The following is an 18,915-nucleotide window of genomic DNA, read 5'->3' on the forward strand; positions in this document are numbered from 1 at the left end:
GGAACACACTTCCTTTTGAGAAATCACGTTGTAAAATGGGATCAAAGGATGCCACAGCATGCAATGTTGTGACATACTGCACATAACAGCAGTACTGTCACTCAAAGAGAAACATTCATAATACAACAATCACAACTACCATCTACTTTGGCAAAGGTATTAAAAGTGAAAAGGGAATGGCCCATGAAAACAGAAATACACCACTGTACCCATTTGAAAAAGACATCACACACAGGCCCTCAAGCAAGGGGTCAAAAAAAGACAAAGTTGGGCAGTAAAGCACAAAGATACAATAAAATACTGTTTAAATAACATAAAGATAATACACTCCCTAACTAGTAGAAAACATGAGAGATGTTTTAGACTTAATGTATAATCAAATTAATAAAATGCTAAGTATTCAGGTTCTCCTTCTACATAGACATAAATGATTTTTACTGGTTTTGTTTGTCCTCTGGAAATGAATCACTGATGTTTTCACCTGAAGTGTTCACTACTGGCTATGCATACAGACACCTACAGTTTATGTCATCCCCTGCAACCCACACAAAGGTGATCCCAAGCATAACTATTGTTTCTTAAACCTGTGCAGTGGTAACATACCGAAAACTGCAGTTTTCCTCTGCAATTTTGACAGATATGTAGTTTACACAAAAGTTACTATATCAAAAGTTCTTTCCTACTCTGGCATTGAAATCACCAAGGATAATGATCTTATCATCTGCAGAAACCTTTTGAGTAAGGCGGCGCACGTCGGTGTAAAATTTATCTTTTTCAGCAGGGTCAGCTTGGAGAGTTGGGATATATATACTAAAGAGGACAACATGTTGCTTGTTGTGTAGTGGAAAGCGTAGGGAGATAATGTGGTCAGAGTGACCTGTTGGCAGTTTTTCGAGTTTAGGAACAATAGAGTTTTTGATTGTGAAGCCAACTCCTGAAAGATGCCTTTTGGTTCTGGGTTTACCTGACCAAAAGAGTGTGTAACTGGTACCATGTTCTCTAAGGCTGCCTTCCTCGTGAAGACGGATTTCACTGAGAGCAGCAATGTCGATGTTGAGATGTGATAGTTCGTGGGCAATTAAGATAGAGCAATGCTCAGGACGTCCGCTATCCACAGAATCAAGCATGGTTCTGATGTTCCAACATGCTAGAGTTAATTTAGGTACACCTTTGGAGGTAAGTGTGGGCCTTTGTCTTTTGATCTTTGTGCGACCGCATTGGAAGAAGATGCCCGTTGGCCTGCGGTTAACCAACCGGGTGAAGGGGGAGATGAGCTTTGGTTAGGCCTCCTTTCCTAGGCCCCTCTCCGAGTGGAGCAAGCAGTGTTCTCCTTGAAAAAGCCTGCTTGGTCATTCAGGATGCTGCCGAACGAGACTGTCATCTCCAGTCAGTCTCTAATGACCAATGCCCTGAACCGCCTGCATGCAGGGTTGGGTCTGCGGCTTCCAGAGCACCTTTCACCTGCCATTTCGACCTTCGCCCGTGGCTACAGGCTTTGCAAATGTGGGTAGAAAACCTTCGAGCCTGCGCAGTGGATTTTTCAGGTGAGATGCAGTCTGCGCAGAACTGAACCCACCCTTTAATCCCAAGGTTCATCTGCCAGGGTTGAGCGAGCTTGGACGGTGGTAGTGAGGTCCTCAGGACATAGGTTTAATTAGAGTAACCTTCTCTTGGATGGATGGCCTTACAGGGCTAAACGTAAACATAACTGGTCTACGCTGGCCTCCAATCGGGCGGTCTGGAGACACGCTATCTTTAACGCTGCTGATGCTTTTGAGAAAGCACGCAGGATCACTCTTGAGGAGAAAAGACAACGCAGAAAGAATTGTGTCTTGCAGAATATACCACCTAAGGAGTCTTTCTGTTGCGCCTTTTGCAACCGGACATGTCTATCTCATATTGGCCTTTTTAGCCACCAGCGTGTTTGTAACAAACGTGGGTAGAGCCCTTCCCAAATCTTCGTTCACGAAGCCTAGCCATGATGATGACTATGTCAAAACATCATCTCAAACCAGGCTACTGGTAGTCAGAACTACAGAAGATATGAATGGGTTAGCTGTTAAAGTCTACAGTTTATCAATATGGCCTTGCTCCTTTGCTGCCTTACAATGCCTTTTACAAAGGCCAGTACCTCACAAATTGCACATCCATCTGCTACTGACCCTCCATCTCAACACATTTGTCTGCTCCTTGCTGGTATAATGCCTCATGTAAACTATGTCTACACCTCTCTACTTGCCATCTCCCTGTTCCAGTTACACCGTTCATTGGTGAAGGACACGTGTTTCCTCTCTACTGCCAGTTTTCAGGAACAGTTTCACCAAGAAAACTTTCCAATACAGTCAAACCACCCTTTGTCAATCAGCCAACTCCAGTACTGCACCACAGAGACGCATATATTTCTGTAGGAGGCACATTCAGCAGAACATCAGGCTAAGGTGGTTGACAATATTTGGCAATCAAAGCCTGGGATGTGTGTGCTGCTTTGCAGCCTCTGTCCAGGTTGAAAAGCAGGAGCTGTTCCATACCTGCTCCTGTCCACAAGGAAACATTTTGTGAATCTATGTTTATGCAGATGTGAATTACAATTAGGTTTGCCAGACATATCAGTTGACACTTTGGTTGTGGTTGAGTTGAGGCACCATCAGAATTTAAAATCTGAAAGGAAAGAGCTGCTTTAGGAGACAAACACATTTATTGTCTTCATTACTTGGAATAAAATACTGTTTGATACCTTGTCTGGTGCCACAGGAAAGCACTATTGATACACTATCTTATCTTTTTCAGATCCCTTCCGCCATCCTCAAGAGCAAACAGATGGCTAACTACAATGAGTAGGTTCCACCCACATACAAATTCAAAGGAAAACAAGGAACTACTCACTTTGCAGTCACTGCTTCTCTCTGAACTGTTCCATGCCTGAGGATGTCAGTTTACCTTACGCTTCCCCCTGGCAGAGTACAGTTCTGGTCTTCCCTGAGCTCTGAATGGCAGCTGGGAGCACACTGTTCTTCACAGTTCATGATAAAGTAAAAGCAGAGGCTATACACAGCACTGTGGCCCTTCATGAATGCAAAAAGTACTCCAGGCTTCTACACACAAGGCACAGAAACACACATCCTGACCCACATGCAACAGCTTGAAGAGCAAGTTATCTCTACTGCTTCCTAGTACACAACTGCCTTTCACAATCCTGAAGTGAGCTATTGGCTTTGTTTAATTCAATTAGATTTCTTATATCTACAGACAGAAAAAAATAGTATTTTTGTGTACAATATTCCTCTTAGCACTAAAAAAACATTACAGAGGTTCACATCAACAAATAGGAATGCAATCAATGGCAAACCCAAAATACTTCAGAATAATATTACATTACAGTACATCTAGCAGCTTAGTAAAACACAGCACACACAGACTAGGAAACATTCTAAAACAGAAAAAAGATTTCCTTTACCTTAGAAGTCCTTATATCCCAAGCTTTAACTTCTGGGCTGAACCCTCCACAAAGGAAAATATTTGACTCTGTAGGGTGAAACTTGAGCGCACTGATCCTAAACTCTGTTTTGCTGCTAAATATCTGCTTCCCTAAAATAAAGTGAAAAGCGGAGATTAAAATTTGAGCAGAAAATGAAATATGTTATTCATTTCGATTTAGTTTGAAAGTTATCAAGGTTGTCAAAGGTGAACATGCTTATATTAACACATTTCAAGTATCTGGGGCTACTCTAACTTAATGATAATAGAAGACAACTCACTAATTTTTGTCCACATGAGACGGCTCTTGCTTATGGGCCTCTGCACCACTGACTGCTTCCTACTGAAAGGAGAGAACGAGTGGTTTCCCACACTAAGGAGAGGAGTTCCACCAAGGTCCCAGTTCAGACAACATGCAGGAATAAATCTACAAATCCAATGGCTGAATGTTTCCTTACAGAGATGACAGTCTTTGTTTCAGTGAGACAAAAATAACTAGAACAAAACATTGCCTGTACAGAATACCACATCTCAATCTATATTACAATTCTTGAGTTGTTTACTTATCTTTGTGTAAAGGTAGGACTGAAACTTCATCACGAAAGTAGGAAATAATTTGCATACCATCATATGAAGGCTGTTCCCATGGATACACTGTTCGCAACATTTAATTGTGTACACTAATCTCCACAGGATCCTGTGGTTGGTATCAAATGGATTGTCAACACTTTTGAAGGCAGTAGAATTCGGCTAGGTTATTTTATAGAACTTTTCCACAGTCCACTGCTTCCTTTCATCCTAACAAATTCATTATATTAATGTACACTCACTGAAATAAATTTTTGGAACGGCAGCAGGGACCAAGATAAATATATCTGCTCATTTTCACAATATCAACTGTGATTTATATTCTACATATCACATTTAAAGATCTACATTAAATAAAGTTACTGCTTTAAGCCACATGAGGTACAGAAGTAAAAAAAAAAAAAGAAAAAATCCTTTAAAATACTATGACAAAAGCTTCTCAAAATATACTTTAATCAACATTTTTTGCAAGTGATGGGTGTCTTAAAATAGGCTTTCTTAAACAACAGAAAATACTTTCAGCTAAAAACATTACTGACAGATGTAAATACTTACTGTTAGGTGTACAATACTGAAAATCATTCATATAGATTTTTTATGCTTATTTCATGATCTGGGGTCAATTTATTTTACTTTATCACCAGTTCCATTTTCTCCATCTGCAGAACTCAGTTTACGCAGTCAAGAGGCTAAAACTTGTCAAATTATTTATTTATTCAGTTTAAAGATGAGAAGATAAAGATTTTACTTCATCTCATGTGCTCATCAAGCTAACAGCGGCAAGGCAGAGGTGAGTGTTTTTGTATGTGAGTACTGGTATTTGTAGGAGATTTTTGTCCTTTAAAAAAATGATTCTCCACTGATTGCCCATGCAAGATCTAAAGAGTTGCTCTGTCACTACTAAGTGAAACACTTCATTTAGTCCATAAGTTTCTTCCCCAAAATGAGAAAAGAAGTCATAAGGGCAGCAGAGGTTCTCTCAACAAGTCATATCTAACAGTGACCATCTCTTGCCATGGGAGCTTTCAGTTACCCAACAGCTAAAGGGGAAAAAAAAGACTCCACAGGGAAAGAAGAAAGTATTAAAATCATCAGTTATAGAAACAACAAGATATTGCTCTCATGTACACCACTATGAGGTGTCATTTGTGGGGGCTTTAGAAAAGCCACTCTCATCCACAGCACTTGAGAAAATACTGAATTTCCCCATGGAGGCTCACTAGTCAGTTTAATAGCATTTTGCTCCCAAAGGAATTTGGTTCCTACTAGTTCCCAGCTTAATAAAAACTCCAGGAGTATAATCAACAAGTTTTCGATGGGACTACAGCCAGAAATAAGCATAAATGCAGCCTATCTGTACTAATCCTGTCACACAACTTAATAAAGGACACATCAAGTGACCACTGTTCTCCACAAAGTGTGTTGTCCAAACGGCATTAGACGCATACATAACTGATCCAGTGGAACTCATCTTTTAACCTTTTGACAAACACTGCCTTTACTTTGTTTTTACCTACACAAGACTTCTGAAAATTGCTTTTTCTATAATGTGTATTCATGTTCTCCAGCCTAAGACACAAGAAAACCAACCAAAAAGATGTGCATTAAATTCAAGATGCATTTCATCTACTAACTATAAGCTGCTACCTTTTCCACAGAAAGATTGATTTAACATAATTTGTCATTAGTCAACTTTTCCCCAGTTGCTTCCAAATAATTCAATCATTCACCTGATACTTTCTCCAGAAACTAAAATGCTCCTATTTCCTACTCTGTCTCACTCTGTTTTAAAGAGAAATGGGCACTGTATTTGCCCTTTTCTTGTCTTCTAGAGGTTGTCATTTATCCCAAAGCTCTCAGCGACAGTCACTAATATTATTAAAATATAATGATCTCAGTGTTATGAATTCTACATTACAGTGTAATAATAAATAAAATAAATGCAAACAACTAGAATCTTATTCACCTCTATACTCTTTATGTCCTCCTTTTTCCTATTTTAAGCTGCTACCTTACCATTTAATGCAGATATTAATCATTAATCTTACACACTCAGGCTCTCCAATTAGTACTTTGAAATACAACTCTCTCTCTTGTCCTCTCACTCCCCAAAGTGAAATTCAATCAAATATCTCTTTTTGGAAACTGAGTACAGGGTTCTGAAGAGTTTGACATTATTAGATGTATACATTAATTTCATTTTACTGCCATGTCACAGAAGAGAAGCAAGACTGGAATGTAGATGAGCTAAGCAGCAGTAAACATACTCAAAAGGGGAGGATCACAACATTAGGGAAAGGAAACCCTCCTATTGCCAGATTTAAAATTTAAGCACAATACACTTGCAGAACTTCAGAAATTTAGGAAAAATATCCGAGAGGTGGAACAGATCACTGCAGATGATGACGGAGCAAATTAGCTCATGCCATTCAGTAATTTGAAAGAATGGGTTCAACTCTTAGCCCTTTTCTGTACAAATTTTATTTAGTGTGTTATACTACTATGAGCAGAATTTGCTGCTTTCCCTGTTATGATGGAACTATCCCTGCACCTTAGGAAATCCAGCTACAGTGTTTGCTAGAGATCCTCCTACACCTTTCTGAAAATGGTTATTTACAGTTATGTATTTTTTTTTACAATTATTCAGTTTATTAACATCAAATATTCAACTTTGGGGGGCCTTATTTTATATACTGCAAAAGGTGGCCTTTGAGCAGAAGACTCCCTTATCCATAACAAAGGTGTAATTCAGCAAGATTGTATATACCCTTATTGTGTATATATTTATCACATTTTCATTCCTATAGGCAGCATTACAAAGATTCAACCAACTCATAGCCTAGAAAATTATGTCTTCTGAAAATCTCTTTGGCTAATTGAAGGAAAATCCATACCACATATCATTTTCTTGTACAAGAGGCTGTTATTCCAAAGCAGAAAGCAAATTTTCCTCTCAATCTTTAATTTCAGTAACAATATATCCTATATTTTTGCAGTGTGTTTTACAGTCTTTAAAGGCTTTAATTCAATTCTTCATGCACTAAAGGCTCACCACGCACATACACAGGATGGAAAAAAATCTTAAAAATACACTGAATGTTTGTTTCTGCATTTTTATGTAGCAGCCTACTGTGAAACTGCTCAACTGTGAAATCAGATGTTTTAAAGGCTATTTAACATTGTGAATTTTTCACAGAACATCAGCACAGTTACCAAGCACAGGATGCTTCTGTACCTGTTTTTAGTGGTCCTCAGGTTCACACACCTACCTGCATAACCCAAAAACATTTACTTTCTTACTCTAATCTGTGAGGAAAAGTGAAGTCTGAGACTTATGAGGACACGAGAGTAATCTTGCTAAGCAGAACGGATTTCCCTACTGTGTTTACAAAAAGACATAAGACAATATATACAAAAAAATTTCATTACAGTCACAGTCTCTCTCATGCACAATAGTAAGAAAAAACATTAGATTGATTAGATATAATTTGTTCTCAGCAAATCAGTGCTGGCTGTTACATCTCCATTCACTGTCTTGATGTGCTCACAAATGGCTTTATTATTTTTTCAAGAATCAAAGTTATATTAACTACATGTTTTTCCTAATTTTTTCCCCTACATATTCACAAGTTCACAGCATGCAAAGATGCTTGAAATAATAAATCGTTTTATCTTTTAATCTTTAAAATGTCCCCAAAATAAATACTTTTCTCTCTTCTTTTTGCAAAGACTTCATATCAGTGAGTATAAAAAGCAAAATGCTGATATCTCCTAGCTGGAGAGTGACCTCTAAACTATATTCAACATATTTCATAAAACTGCTGAATCTTGGGGGAAACATCTGACCTCGTATCAAGGGTGCTTGCATGCACTCAAAAGAAGAAAAAAATAAAACAAATTAGCAAACAAAAAAATATCAATCAACTGGGCTTTCTTCTGAGGTATCATATTAAACCTTACTGCATTTTAAAACATACTATCTAAATAGTAGTGCGAGAGAAAGGGAGGAACAGAAGAAAGTCACAGCTCTCCTGAAGTAATGTTTAGGTATGAGAACTAAAACTCCTACGTGAAAAATACAATTACATTGCTATATCTATAGGACTACCAAATTAGAATAGAAAAAAATATATAGAAAAGAAAATTAGAACCATCCTCTTGGAGGTACAAAATGTTCCATTAAGAAACTCTCTCTCCCATTATAACTCTGCGGAAATGATAGTTGAAATCAAGCTCAGTTCACGAACTAAAATACAACTGCAGCATTTGGTAACGTAGGAAATGTGCCAAAATTTCTTGGAACATTCCCTCTGTCATAATATTAAAGAAATGAAAAGTATCTACAATATGCAAATAGTAACAACCCAGCCAATGTTCTGCCTATGCTATTATACCAATTCATTTGTGACTAATGAAAAATCCACTGATGAATAAAACATACATTCCAAAAATAAAATAGTTATAAATAAATTTTAAAAATACAATTACCCTTCTAAAGTTGGTAGAGCATCTCCATTACATCTGGACATAGCAGAAGGTAAATGTCAAATGTACTTGACCTAGAATTGTTTTAAAAGGAATTTTTTTCAGTGCTCTCTGAATATAACTCTATTTACTACTCTGTAAATAATGAAGTGTCTGGACTATCAATAGTAGAAAATGACTGTGAGTGTGGTGTTATTAAAGATGAACAAAACCAGACAGTCTGAGACTGCTGCATTATTATCACATTCGTGAAACCATTCAAAAGGCTTTATTTTTATAAAGAAATAATGTATATAAAATAGAACAATTAAAAAAAAATATTAACTCACACCAGGCAGCACATCTGCAGTTTTTGGATCTACCAATATTTATGAAACTCCATATTGCAGTACTGAACTTGCTTCGTGCAAAGTGCAACCACAGAACCACTCATGTGAATGACTCATGAATAACCTTGAGTTCCTTAAACATTTTATGCATATTTTGGATCAGACCCATAATTCTGAATGTTTACAATGGCTTTTAATAAAACCATGTTTGTGGAGAGTCTTATCTTGACATCCTGGTACTAGGACCATTGAAGATAATAAATGACAATCTACAAAAATTGAGTTTAAAAAAAGACTTGCACAGCATCTATTTTCAACCAAACCAGGACAAGAAAACTCCTTGTACCTCATTAACTTGAATTCTTCTTCATAATATCATGCAGGTTGGACTCATCTAATCCAAATCCCTATTTGAATTAGGTCCAGCTGCAGCAAGTTGGATTGAAGTCCACAGCTTCTCTTAACAGCCTGGTTTAGTGTTTGATGACCCCTGAGTTGAGCCAACAAGTTTTTGTGTTTCTATATTTGTCCTTTGCCTTTTATCCTTTCATTGCACATCTCTGAGAAGAGCCTGGCATCATTTTCTCTGTGTCCTAGGTAAATACTTCCTAATTTGGCCTGGAATGAAGTAGTCGTCCTTTGCTGCAAGAGAGCAGTGCTGATTCATATTCAGCACCACAACTCCCAGGTATTTTTCTGCAAAGCTGCTTGCTAGCCAGTTCATCACCAGCCTGTTCTGCTGCACAGGATTACTCCATTCCAGATGCAGGACTTTGTATTTGTCCTTCTTGAACTTCATGAGACTCCTATCAGCCCATTGTTTTTTGCTTGCAGCATCTTAGATATTCTTATACATAAGAGCTTTCATTAAATACGCATGACAAGGGCAGGAGGTCTGATGGAGTAAAACTGCAGGACAGGATTTCAGGATGTGTTTTCTATCCTTATATCAGGATTTCTACGCCAATGACAAAAATTCTGTTTCACGATTAATGGGATTTCAGTGTTTGCTTCTATTCTGATGTTGTTCAGATTATAGAGATTAAAAAAAATCACTCCAGAAGATGCAATAATTTAGGACAAGGGATACTCAAACTGAAGTCCAATCTTAGAAACAAAATTTCCTGGGGAATTTATTCCAGCACTGTTCGTTAAAACTATGCTGGCACATTCCTTAGAGGAATGTCATAACTAGCTCTCATCAGACCCGTAACAATTAGCCAGACAACAATTTAGATTTAATAGGGCAGAAACTATGTTCCTAAAGAAAACCAACAGAAAATTACAAAAAAAAAAAACCAAAAAGGCACCTGAGCAGCTCAATACCATGCACGTACTTAGCTGTATTTGCAACCTTTCCTAAGCTTTTAAAATAATTCTCTTCAGACCATTAGGTTTCTTTTAGTGAAGGACGTGTAACAATTTTTATATCACAGATGTAATATATAAAATTTGCACTGAAAACAAAGATAAGAAGGATTAGATTTTAGCAAACAACACAGGAAAAGTGCTGAACCAGAACAAAATATACAAGATACAAGAGCACAAAGCCCTAAAAGAGCATTATTATTTATAAAATCCTGTTGGCATGCGTTTACTGCATTTAAACATGCTAGTAGTTAGTTCAGACCAGCAATGGAAAGTAATTAAGACTGAAGTCCAAAAAGGTATCTGAAAATCCTCTGTGAAAGAGCAGTTCTAACATCTATCTGAAGTTAATCAAAGAAGAAATCATCTCAGCACTGATGAAGAGTGAGGAAGAATGAATGATTCAGTGAACTAATGTAAATCAAAATCTTATAGCTGCCTTAGTGTTTTTCAAATGGAAATGAGGCTTTTTATATCAAATTGATTTGGATTCCAGAGGCAAATTGCTCACCCTGTTTCTCTGAAAGGAACAGACTGAAATTCATGAAAAGAAGAGTAACTTTACAACAGGGAAGGAACCCAGAAATTGCCTTGCATGCGTAGGAAATCAGAATAAACTTCTGATCACTCATATTACACTTTTCCAAATGAGGTGTGTATCACTGAAAGTCAGGTCCAAACATCAACATGACAACTGCAGTTCAGAGAAAGTACAAGGGCTCCTGTGTTCTTCATATAAGGCAATAATGAATATCTGGTATTTCCAAGGATATAAGCATTCATTTTATACATATAGTTTATTTAAGAAGCTACAAACACTACGTAACTCACCCATCAATAAGGAAAGGACCATTTATAAACTTATCTGCTTTGAAATGCAGTAAATATGTCTTGTTACTGTTGTCACTTCCTAGAGCAGTATAAATGAACTACTACAATCAACTTAATCCAGATTACTATCCCATTACTGAATAGTTAAGTCAAAGAGATGTTAGACATTAAAGTATATGATTTAAATTATGTATCTTTGAAATTTGTGCTATGATTTAATGAAATGAGATTTTTTCCACAGTAGTCTCTTCAAACGACTCAGACACATAAAATCTATACTACTGCTATAAATCCCATTAAAAAGACAGTCATTCTGTTTAGAATTTGTAAGCATCATAGACAAAAGTAAATCCACTTGGATTAGTAAAATTCAGTTATATGTGAGACTGGAAAGGTTGCTGTATTGAGACTGAAAATAAAAAAAAGACAAGAAGTCTAACAAATTAATGACTTGATATATTAACCTCATGTACTAGTACATCAGATATATAAACCTCTTTTCTCATTAAAAAACCTGAATATTCTCAGAACATCAGTATTCCATAACATATTTTACATTCCCACACTACAACAGCTCCCTTTCAGCCATCACTGAATTTAAATACTTCTGGTACAACAATTGTTGAGAAAAATAAATTCTTAGAGCAAGGAAAAGAATATTTTTCTCATGTGAACAATATTCACAAATTTCCTTGGCCACTTTCCCAGTTCATCTGAATAGGATTTCTGCTCTCCAGATATTCACATACAATGCAGTCCTTGCTTTTATGTAAGAGAAAATCCTCTTAGACAAAACCTGCTGGTAATTTTTGTAAGAATTTTTACTGTAGTCTTACAAGAAATATTGCACCTTTGTAGGAGTTAAACACTTAAAAATAAATTAAGTGAAAAACATAAAATGGCATTTCTTCCCTTGACAGAGTCCTATTTTGGACCTAATTCATTTACACACACACACACAGATGTCCTATTATGCACAGCCCCAGTGAACACTGCAGTATGAATGCTGGTAACATATACAAAGGAGAGAAGAAATATAGCTGACAGAAGCACTTCAGTTTGTGAAAGAGAAAAGAAGAGACAGCATCCAGGAAATTAGTTTTGTTAAGGTTACAACAATCAAATCCCAAATCAAATCCGCAAATGCATCAAAGCAACCCAAGTTCAGTCTCAAGGTTTCATACTAGAATTTAAGTTTCTATACTCCTAATTAAGGTTCTGTTCAGAAAAAAACAAAAATAAAACAAACAAACAAAAATAAACAAACACCCAATTAACTTTAGGCACAAATTTAAAACCAACCCAATTGAGAATGAGATACAAGCCTATATTTCAATTAACCATATGTATAAATGTAACTGAAGGCAGCTTTAAGAGGCTCCTCAAACACTTTAATAAATGACCATGACAGACCATAAAAAATAAACATTTCATTCTGTTCATCTGTGTGGTATCTGACAACAGAAATTATATGTGATCATGAAGTTAAAGATATTCCAGTTTTCTCAAATTTCTCCAACTACTCTTAATTGCTGATATATACTTTTTAAAGTAAGGACATGCTTCAAGAACTCTGACTTTCATGTACAGATTTTATCTATATAAGAAAGAATAAGGCTAACAAGATCCCAAGTTATCTGCACACAATAAAGACAGGGCTATAATGCACCCTTCATGACCTTTACCTGTTTCTATATCTGTTAAATGCAGTGTGGAATCAAAGCCCCCACTGAGGATCCTTCTTCCACAAGACGACCACTGGGCAGCTCGAACAGCACAGGAGTGACAGGAGTATGTTTTTAAACAGCAGCCTGTATCTACAGCATCCCATACCTTAAGAAGAAGGATAAGGACAGCTTTATAAAGAATCACAGTATTTTTTTCAATGTACTGATAAGTAGCTACAGCAAATCATTGCAGTTGAGAAAGCTTTGCATTCTGGAGTCATACCAGCTAAGCTGAAAAGATTGTTAGACATAATTGCATGGTTGATTAGAATTAGGGTATTTTATTAACAAGGCACAAATCAGTAATACATTTTTATAACTTTTTTATTTCTTAAAATGTCTACATTGCCTGCAATGGCAATTCATGTTATACTTTCCCATTCATAATGCTGTCCTATCTCTACAAAAATATGTATCCAAATACATTTTACCTTTAAATAATTTTTTTCCAAATTTTTGTCTCTATCATATTTTGTTTTCCATCAAGTAAGAGGAATCCTGGCAGATTACAGCATTCACATCTGCCTATACATAGGTTTTTATTACATTTCTCACTGGGTGTATAATTTTAAGTGGAATTTTACCTTAACTTCACTGAGGAAGCAGATAAGAATATTATCACACAGCCACATGGAGATTTTTAAGGATGGGTCTGAGTCCTCTCATTTTTCAGTTTCTTCTGGACAGAATTAGGTTGATGCCGAGCAGTTCTGAAAATCCTGTTCTACTAGGTATCCAATGGTTTTTAAGTATATAACAAGTAGCACTTTCAGAACATAAATCATCCTGCCCATATTTCAAAAAGGCACTTGTTTCCAAGTCATATATTTTAGAAAATACAACTACTTTGAATTTAGTTACCAAATATAGTTGACAAAAATTAAAAGCACATCCTTTTCCTAGTTTTATTTTTGCCATAGTTTTAAGATAAAATTAGAAGTTCGGCAACAAATCACCCATATAAAGATCCAGTATGATCACTTCTGTGACAGAAGGCTAAATATCAGAGTTATTTTCCTATGAATATTCTTCTTCAGTAAAAGCTAGATTATGAAATACCTTATGATTGTACATTACAATACCTGTTGAGTTGAATAATAAAACAGATAGCAAATGCTATAACCATACCTGTAAATCCTACAATTTCATTACTTCTAATATTAATAGTACAAATAAATCAACACTTTGACATTGCTTCATGATAATTTTATTGCAGTTACTGTAAACCCAAGGCAGTTTATTGCTTTAAAGTCACCATTTTACTTCATGGTAGTTTTTGCAATTAGTCATTTTCATCCTGCAAAAACATGCAGAATGAAAGCAACATTGCCTATAAGCTTGGAAAGTTATTCTGAATATTGGCAATTCTAATCAATTTCTCCATTCTAAGATTGTTTATATAATGCCAGGAACAGACAAGGCAACTAACAGAATCACAGCAAATTACATTTTTTTAAAATTGAGATGAAATTCAACCTTCATGTATGTTAACACAAGAGCAACGAAGTTAGTACTGAAAATACAATTAACTGCATGTTTGTGCATTTTAAAGGATGTTAAAAACAAAAACAACTTGGTAAATCAGAAAACCTAAGCAGATGTTTGCTTTCTTGAGGGAATAGCACAATTCACAATATAAGAGAATGTAAAGAGGGAGAAACAAGTGAGACTTTAGGTAATGCTTTTTTATCTTCAATTATATTTTCTTCTTACTGGACAAAAAGGACTTGCTGACAGTATCATTATTATATGATGCATACTCAGAAGAAAACATTCCATTATAGAAAATTATTTCATCAAAGGATCTTCTATCACGAAGCACAGTTCTGCAACGCAAAGCAACCAATTATCATTAATTACTTGAATAGCCAGTTAAGACTGGAACTGTGATGGCCATACCCTTAGTATTCTACTCTATTCATAAGAAAAGAAATCAGGAAAATCTTAATATTAAACTGCTTTTGAAAGTAAGTTTCTCTGCTTTAATGAGTTTTACCGATTGTTTTAAGTTTCACAGTATTAAAAAAGGGTTAATTGTGTCTTAGAGGCTTTTAATATAAGGAAGCTAATGAATGAATTTAGATGAAAGGAAAATAGGTGGTACATGGTTCAGATATTTTCTGTCATGTTTTAGTGATTAAGTATGAAAACTCAATTTTCCCAAGAAGGGTAAAGTAAAGCAAGTTCAACAACAGCACTTCTGAGTTCCTGCTTCATTAAAACAAGCTGCATAAATGGAAAAAGCACACCCCTGAAAAAGCACGTTTCCCTCCATTATGTGAGACTGAACAAGTGATCCACTCTTGTGGATGAGACCACTGACCACTCACAAGGGACAACTTTTACCATATTTCTCCCCATTGTTTTCCTTTCCATCAGCTCTTTTCTGCCCAGGTAATGGTGGTGTTTCAATCCTTTCTGGAATTAGAGTCACATGGGCAAGGCAGCCTTGACTGAGGAAATTCACTTAGTTTACTGCCAATTAACGTAAACTTTATAAATATTATAAACGGTAACCAGTCCATCCTTTTTCCTTATAAGAATCCCAAAAACAATGAAATATGCAACTGTTATTAGAAAAATGATGCATATTACCATATTACCTCCCCTAAATCTGTAATTATTAACTAATTAATTATCCAATATTTGAAAGAAATAAACAGCCAAGACTCAAAGCTTTGGAATTAGCTAGCTATTTTCAAAGATTTTCTTCAATGTCTTTCTGGCATTAAGGTATCACGAAAGCTTTAATTGCATTTTTTCCAATTTTATTAAAATTTGCTTTAATTTGTCAAACTGGTTCATATTTCACTACTAGTTCTTACTCTTTTGTACTTCACTATTTATAACATTGCATTTCCATTTCTTTTCCATCAATTGCTTTCATTTCATTTCTATAGAAAGTATGGTGATTACATAGTTATCTGCTAGGATTAATATATGGGGCCAAAATGGCAGGTACAAACAGCCAAGTGACAAAATTATACTAGAGACTTCTTTACAGAAGCAATTTTCTTTTTACTTTCTCTGAGGCACATTGTAATTCAATTGCTCTTTCACCTTCTCCATATTATTTGGAAATAAAGGCTTTAGGAGTTGCTTGCCTTCCTGTATAGATTAGAATTGTTGTGAAAATACTGTAACCTCTATTTTAGGTAACACAACCAGACCTCCTCACCCTTGTGATCAAAAGTTCACAAATCACATAAGCAACTACACAATATAAGAGATGAGATTTATTACAGATTATATGTTTCCAGGTCCTATTTTCTGACTGAAAGCTTTGAGGAAAACAGCCTTTTAAAATAAAGTAGTTTGGGTTGAAGATAATAAAAACTCTCTTGGTAAGCCACAGAAGGAAGCACGAGAAGATAAGCACTTGATATTCAAGTAAATAGCAGTCACACAAGAAGGTTCCGAGGTCTGCTACCCTATCAACCAGCTCATAAGACACAAAAGAAAGGCTTTTATCTTACTGACCATCCAAACTAGGAATTCATTCCTCGAAGAAAAGTCACAGTAACATAAACAGAGCAACCAAAGTAATAGGAGAACTCATCAAGCATAGGTAGCCTGATAAAATAGGAACTGAGCACATCTCTTTCATTGCCATTCTGTGATTATCTGTAATGCATTTGCCTTCAAGCAAATTAGATTGCAGAAAAGAAAATCTAGCAGCCTGACTTTTAGAAAGAGAAAGGTGCATCTATTCAAACAGGCAGTCACTAATTGCACAGTGAACCCAAGAACAGTAATTCAATTGTGATAAATTAGAGGTTGGAAGCGAGTATGAGGAATTAAGCTGTATGCATTTTGAATTTGCATGCAAAAAGGAGCTACAGCAGAGCCAGTCAAGAATACTAAACAAGAAATTAATTTCTGGAGCACGTGTAATGAAATTAAAAACTTTTTAGTGGATGGATTGAAGTTAATTTCAACCTAACACCCATACTAAAAGAATTCTTCCCCTTCAATTTAGCCAAGTTGTGCTATTCTTCAGTAGTTACCATCTTCCTCTGTCAATGGCTCCTAATGAACAACAGTAAGAAATAATTTCAAACTTCTGAAAAATGGCATTTAAGAAACAGCCCTGCTCAAGGATGATGTGGGATAGTACTGATAGTACAGAAAGTATAAAGAATTACTATGCTTTGACTAGAACAGATTATGTTCCCTTACAAAGCACACTCAGGTTGCTCCACAGACTTCTGAAGAGACACGAGCCTCTCCTTTCCATTTTTGGAACATCACTCCCTGATGCATCTGAAGGAGACAAAACTGATTTTGTTTTTCTCCTTTGTTTTTTAACTGCAGAACTGAATTCATGTCTGAAAGTTGAACACGCCATACCTGCTAACATGCATACTTCAAGAGAATGGTACTCCCTGAACCATATTGCTTTTCTGGTCTCATCAGTATCTAAATACTGTGATTTCTAAGAAATACAGTAGAGAAGGAAGTCCCACACTAACTACAGAAAATCATGTATTTTCAAGTTTTCAAAGCAGGTTCAGAACTGTACTTTAAAAGGTTCTTTGAAAATCAGTGGGCCAGAGGGCAGAAATAGTCTCATGAAAAAATTATAAAAAGATATCTTCTGCTGCTACTGTTTCTTCAGATTCCCCACTTGGATGAGGTGTGGCTTTGGGCAGGATTGCAGGAGCTAAAAGTGCCCTATGGGTATCTCTAACCAACAGCAATAAGGAGTCACTCACACAGACAGGTACATTCTTTTGTTCATAAAACTGAGGCAAGAGAACGCCAGGAAGAAAAGCAATAAATAACCAAGCATCAGATTTGGTAGGTGTGCCTAAGTCTCTCCAGCCACTGCATGACTGAATAAAAAAATCTGATCTTGAATGTAATATATATAAATTCCTAAAGTAACTACAGGAATATTTAGAAATATTCTAGAAATATTTGTTCTTGTTTCAATTCACGTCTTAAAATATTGAGCTAAAGATCATAGTTGTAGTATAAAGTAAAATTTGTGGAAAAATTACAAAAGAGATCATTTGCACTTTTTTGTCTAAACATGTAGTTAAACTGTGTAAAAACTAACAGCTAAGCTCCAGGAAAACCTACGAGCCAAGGTCTAGCTTTGTGTATAACTTGCAAGTGTCAATAAAGTTATTTTCATACAATTATGAAGGATGTTAATAGATGTTCAGGTCGTTATATACACTACGATTGATGTAATTTTGGACATACCAACATATTTTTTAAACCAGTTGTCCCAAAAAAAGAGTCTTTCAGCAGGATTCTGTATAGCTAGATAAAGCTAACACATTTTCAGATGTGTAGAACACTTGCTCCAGGAATGTTTAAAGTGTTCTAGGGAACATATTTTAAATGACATCCATCTTCCTAATCTAGACATGGTGTAAGAAGTATATATCAATGCTGTCATTTGAACAAGCACTTACAGATTTCCACTAGCTTTCTTCTCACAGCAGTCATAACTCAAAACACAATTATCTTGCTAATCCAAAGCAAAGAACCAACTTTATTATTGCTTTAGTATCTGAACAAGAGTTTGCATTTGGATAGTTTATTACTAGACTACCCCTACTACTGTAGAAACGAGGGGAATGGAAAGCAGTAAAATGTAATAAATTCAATTAGCTGAGACAGCCAGCATAAGGCCTAAATTCATTATTTTTTCCACCAAAAACTTTAATATTAAAGTGTTTCAAGCATAATTACCAAACCAATGAGGTGGAAAATATTCTCTTTTACAAAAAGAAAAACAAAAAACCAAACAAAAACCCAAACAAACAAACAAAAAAAAACAACAAAAACAAACAAACCAGAACCCAGTATAAGGTAGTCAGACATAAGGTAGCCCTTATTTTGCAGGGGGTTTTATCCAGGCAGAAGCATTTTAAGTTATAATAGTAGTAGCATACTACTAACCAAGTCTGCACTACTACTACAAACTACTCAGTGGTACAAAACCTGATTTGCAAACATGTTAACAAGCCTTAATCCTGGTGAATCCAGCAGAGGTTGAGTACAAGCACTACATTAGCTTCATGCCAACCATGCCTATGAAATACATTTCCAATTATTTGGTTTGTTTTATTTTAATCTTCCCTCCCACAGAAACTCAG

At 35.8% G+C, this 18,915-nt stretch overlaps 1 protein-coding gene across 6 annotated transcripts in view; it reads right to left on the reverse strand.

Moving 5' to 3' along the window:
* WDR25 (WD repeat domain 25) overlaps positions 1–18,915 on the reverse strand; it is a 104,676-nt gene that overhangs the window by 56,005 nt on the left and 29,756 nt on the right. For all 6 annotated transcript variants that reach the window (XM_051769583.1, XM_051769582.1, XM_051769579.1 and 3 more), the window contains exons 3-4: positions 12,761–12,908; positions 3,455–3,585 (exon numbers count right to left, since the gene is read on the reverse strand). In XM_051769583.1, the coding sequence (XP_051625543.1) occupies positions 3,455–3,585; positions 12,761–12,908 (279 nt within the window). The remainder of the gene's footprint in view (positions 1–3,454; positions 3,586–12,760; positions 12,909–18,915) is intronic.

The sequence above is a fragment of the Manacus candei genome, unplaced genomic scaffold (genome assembly GCF_025592945.1).
Source record: "Manacus candei isolate 608988 ecotype Guabito, Panama unplaced genomic scaffold, ASM2559294v1 h1tg000109l, whole genome shotgun sequence".
NCBI classification, from domain to species: domain Eukaryota; kingdom Metazoa; phylum Chordata; class Aves; order Passeriformes; family Pipridae; genus Manacus; species Manacus candei.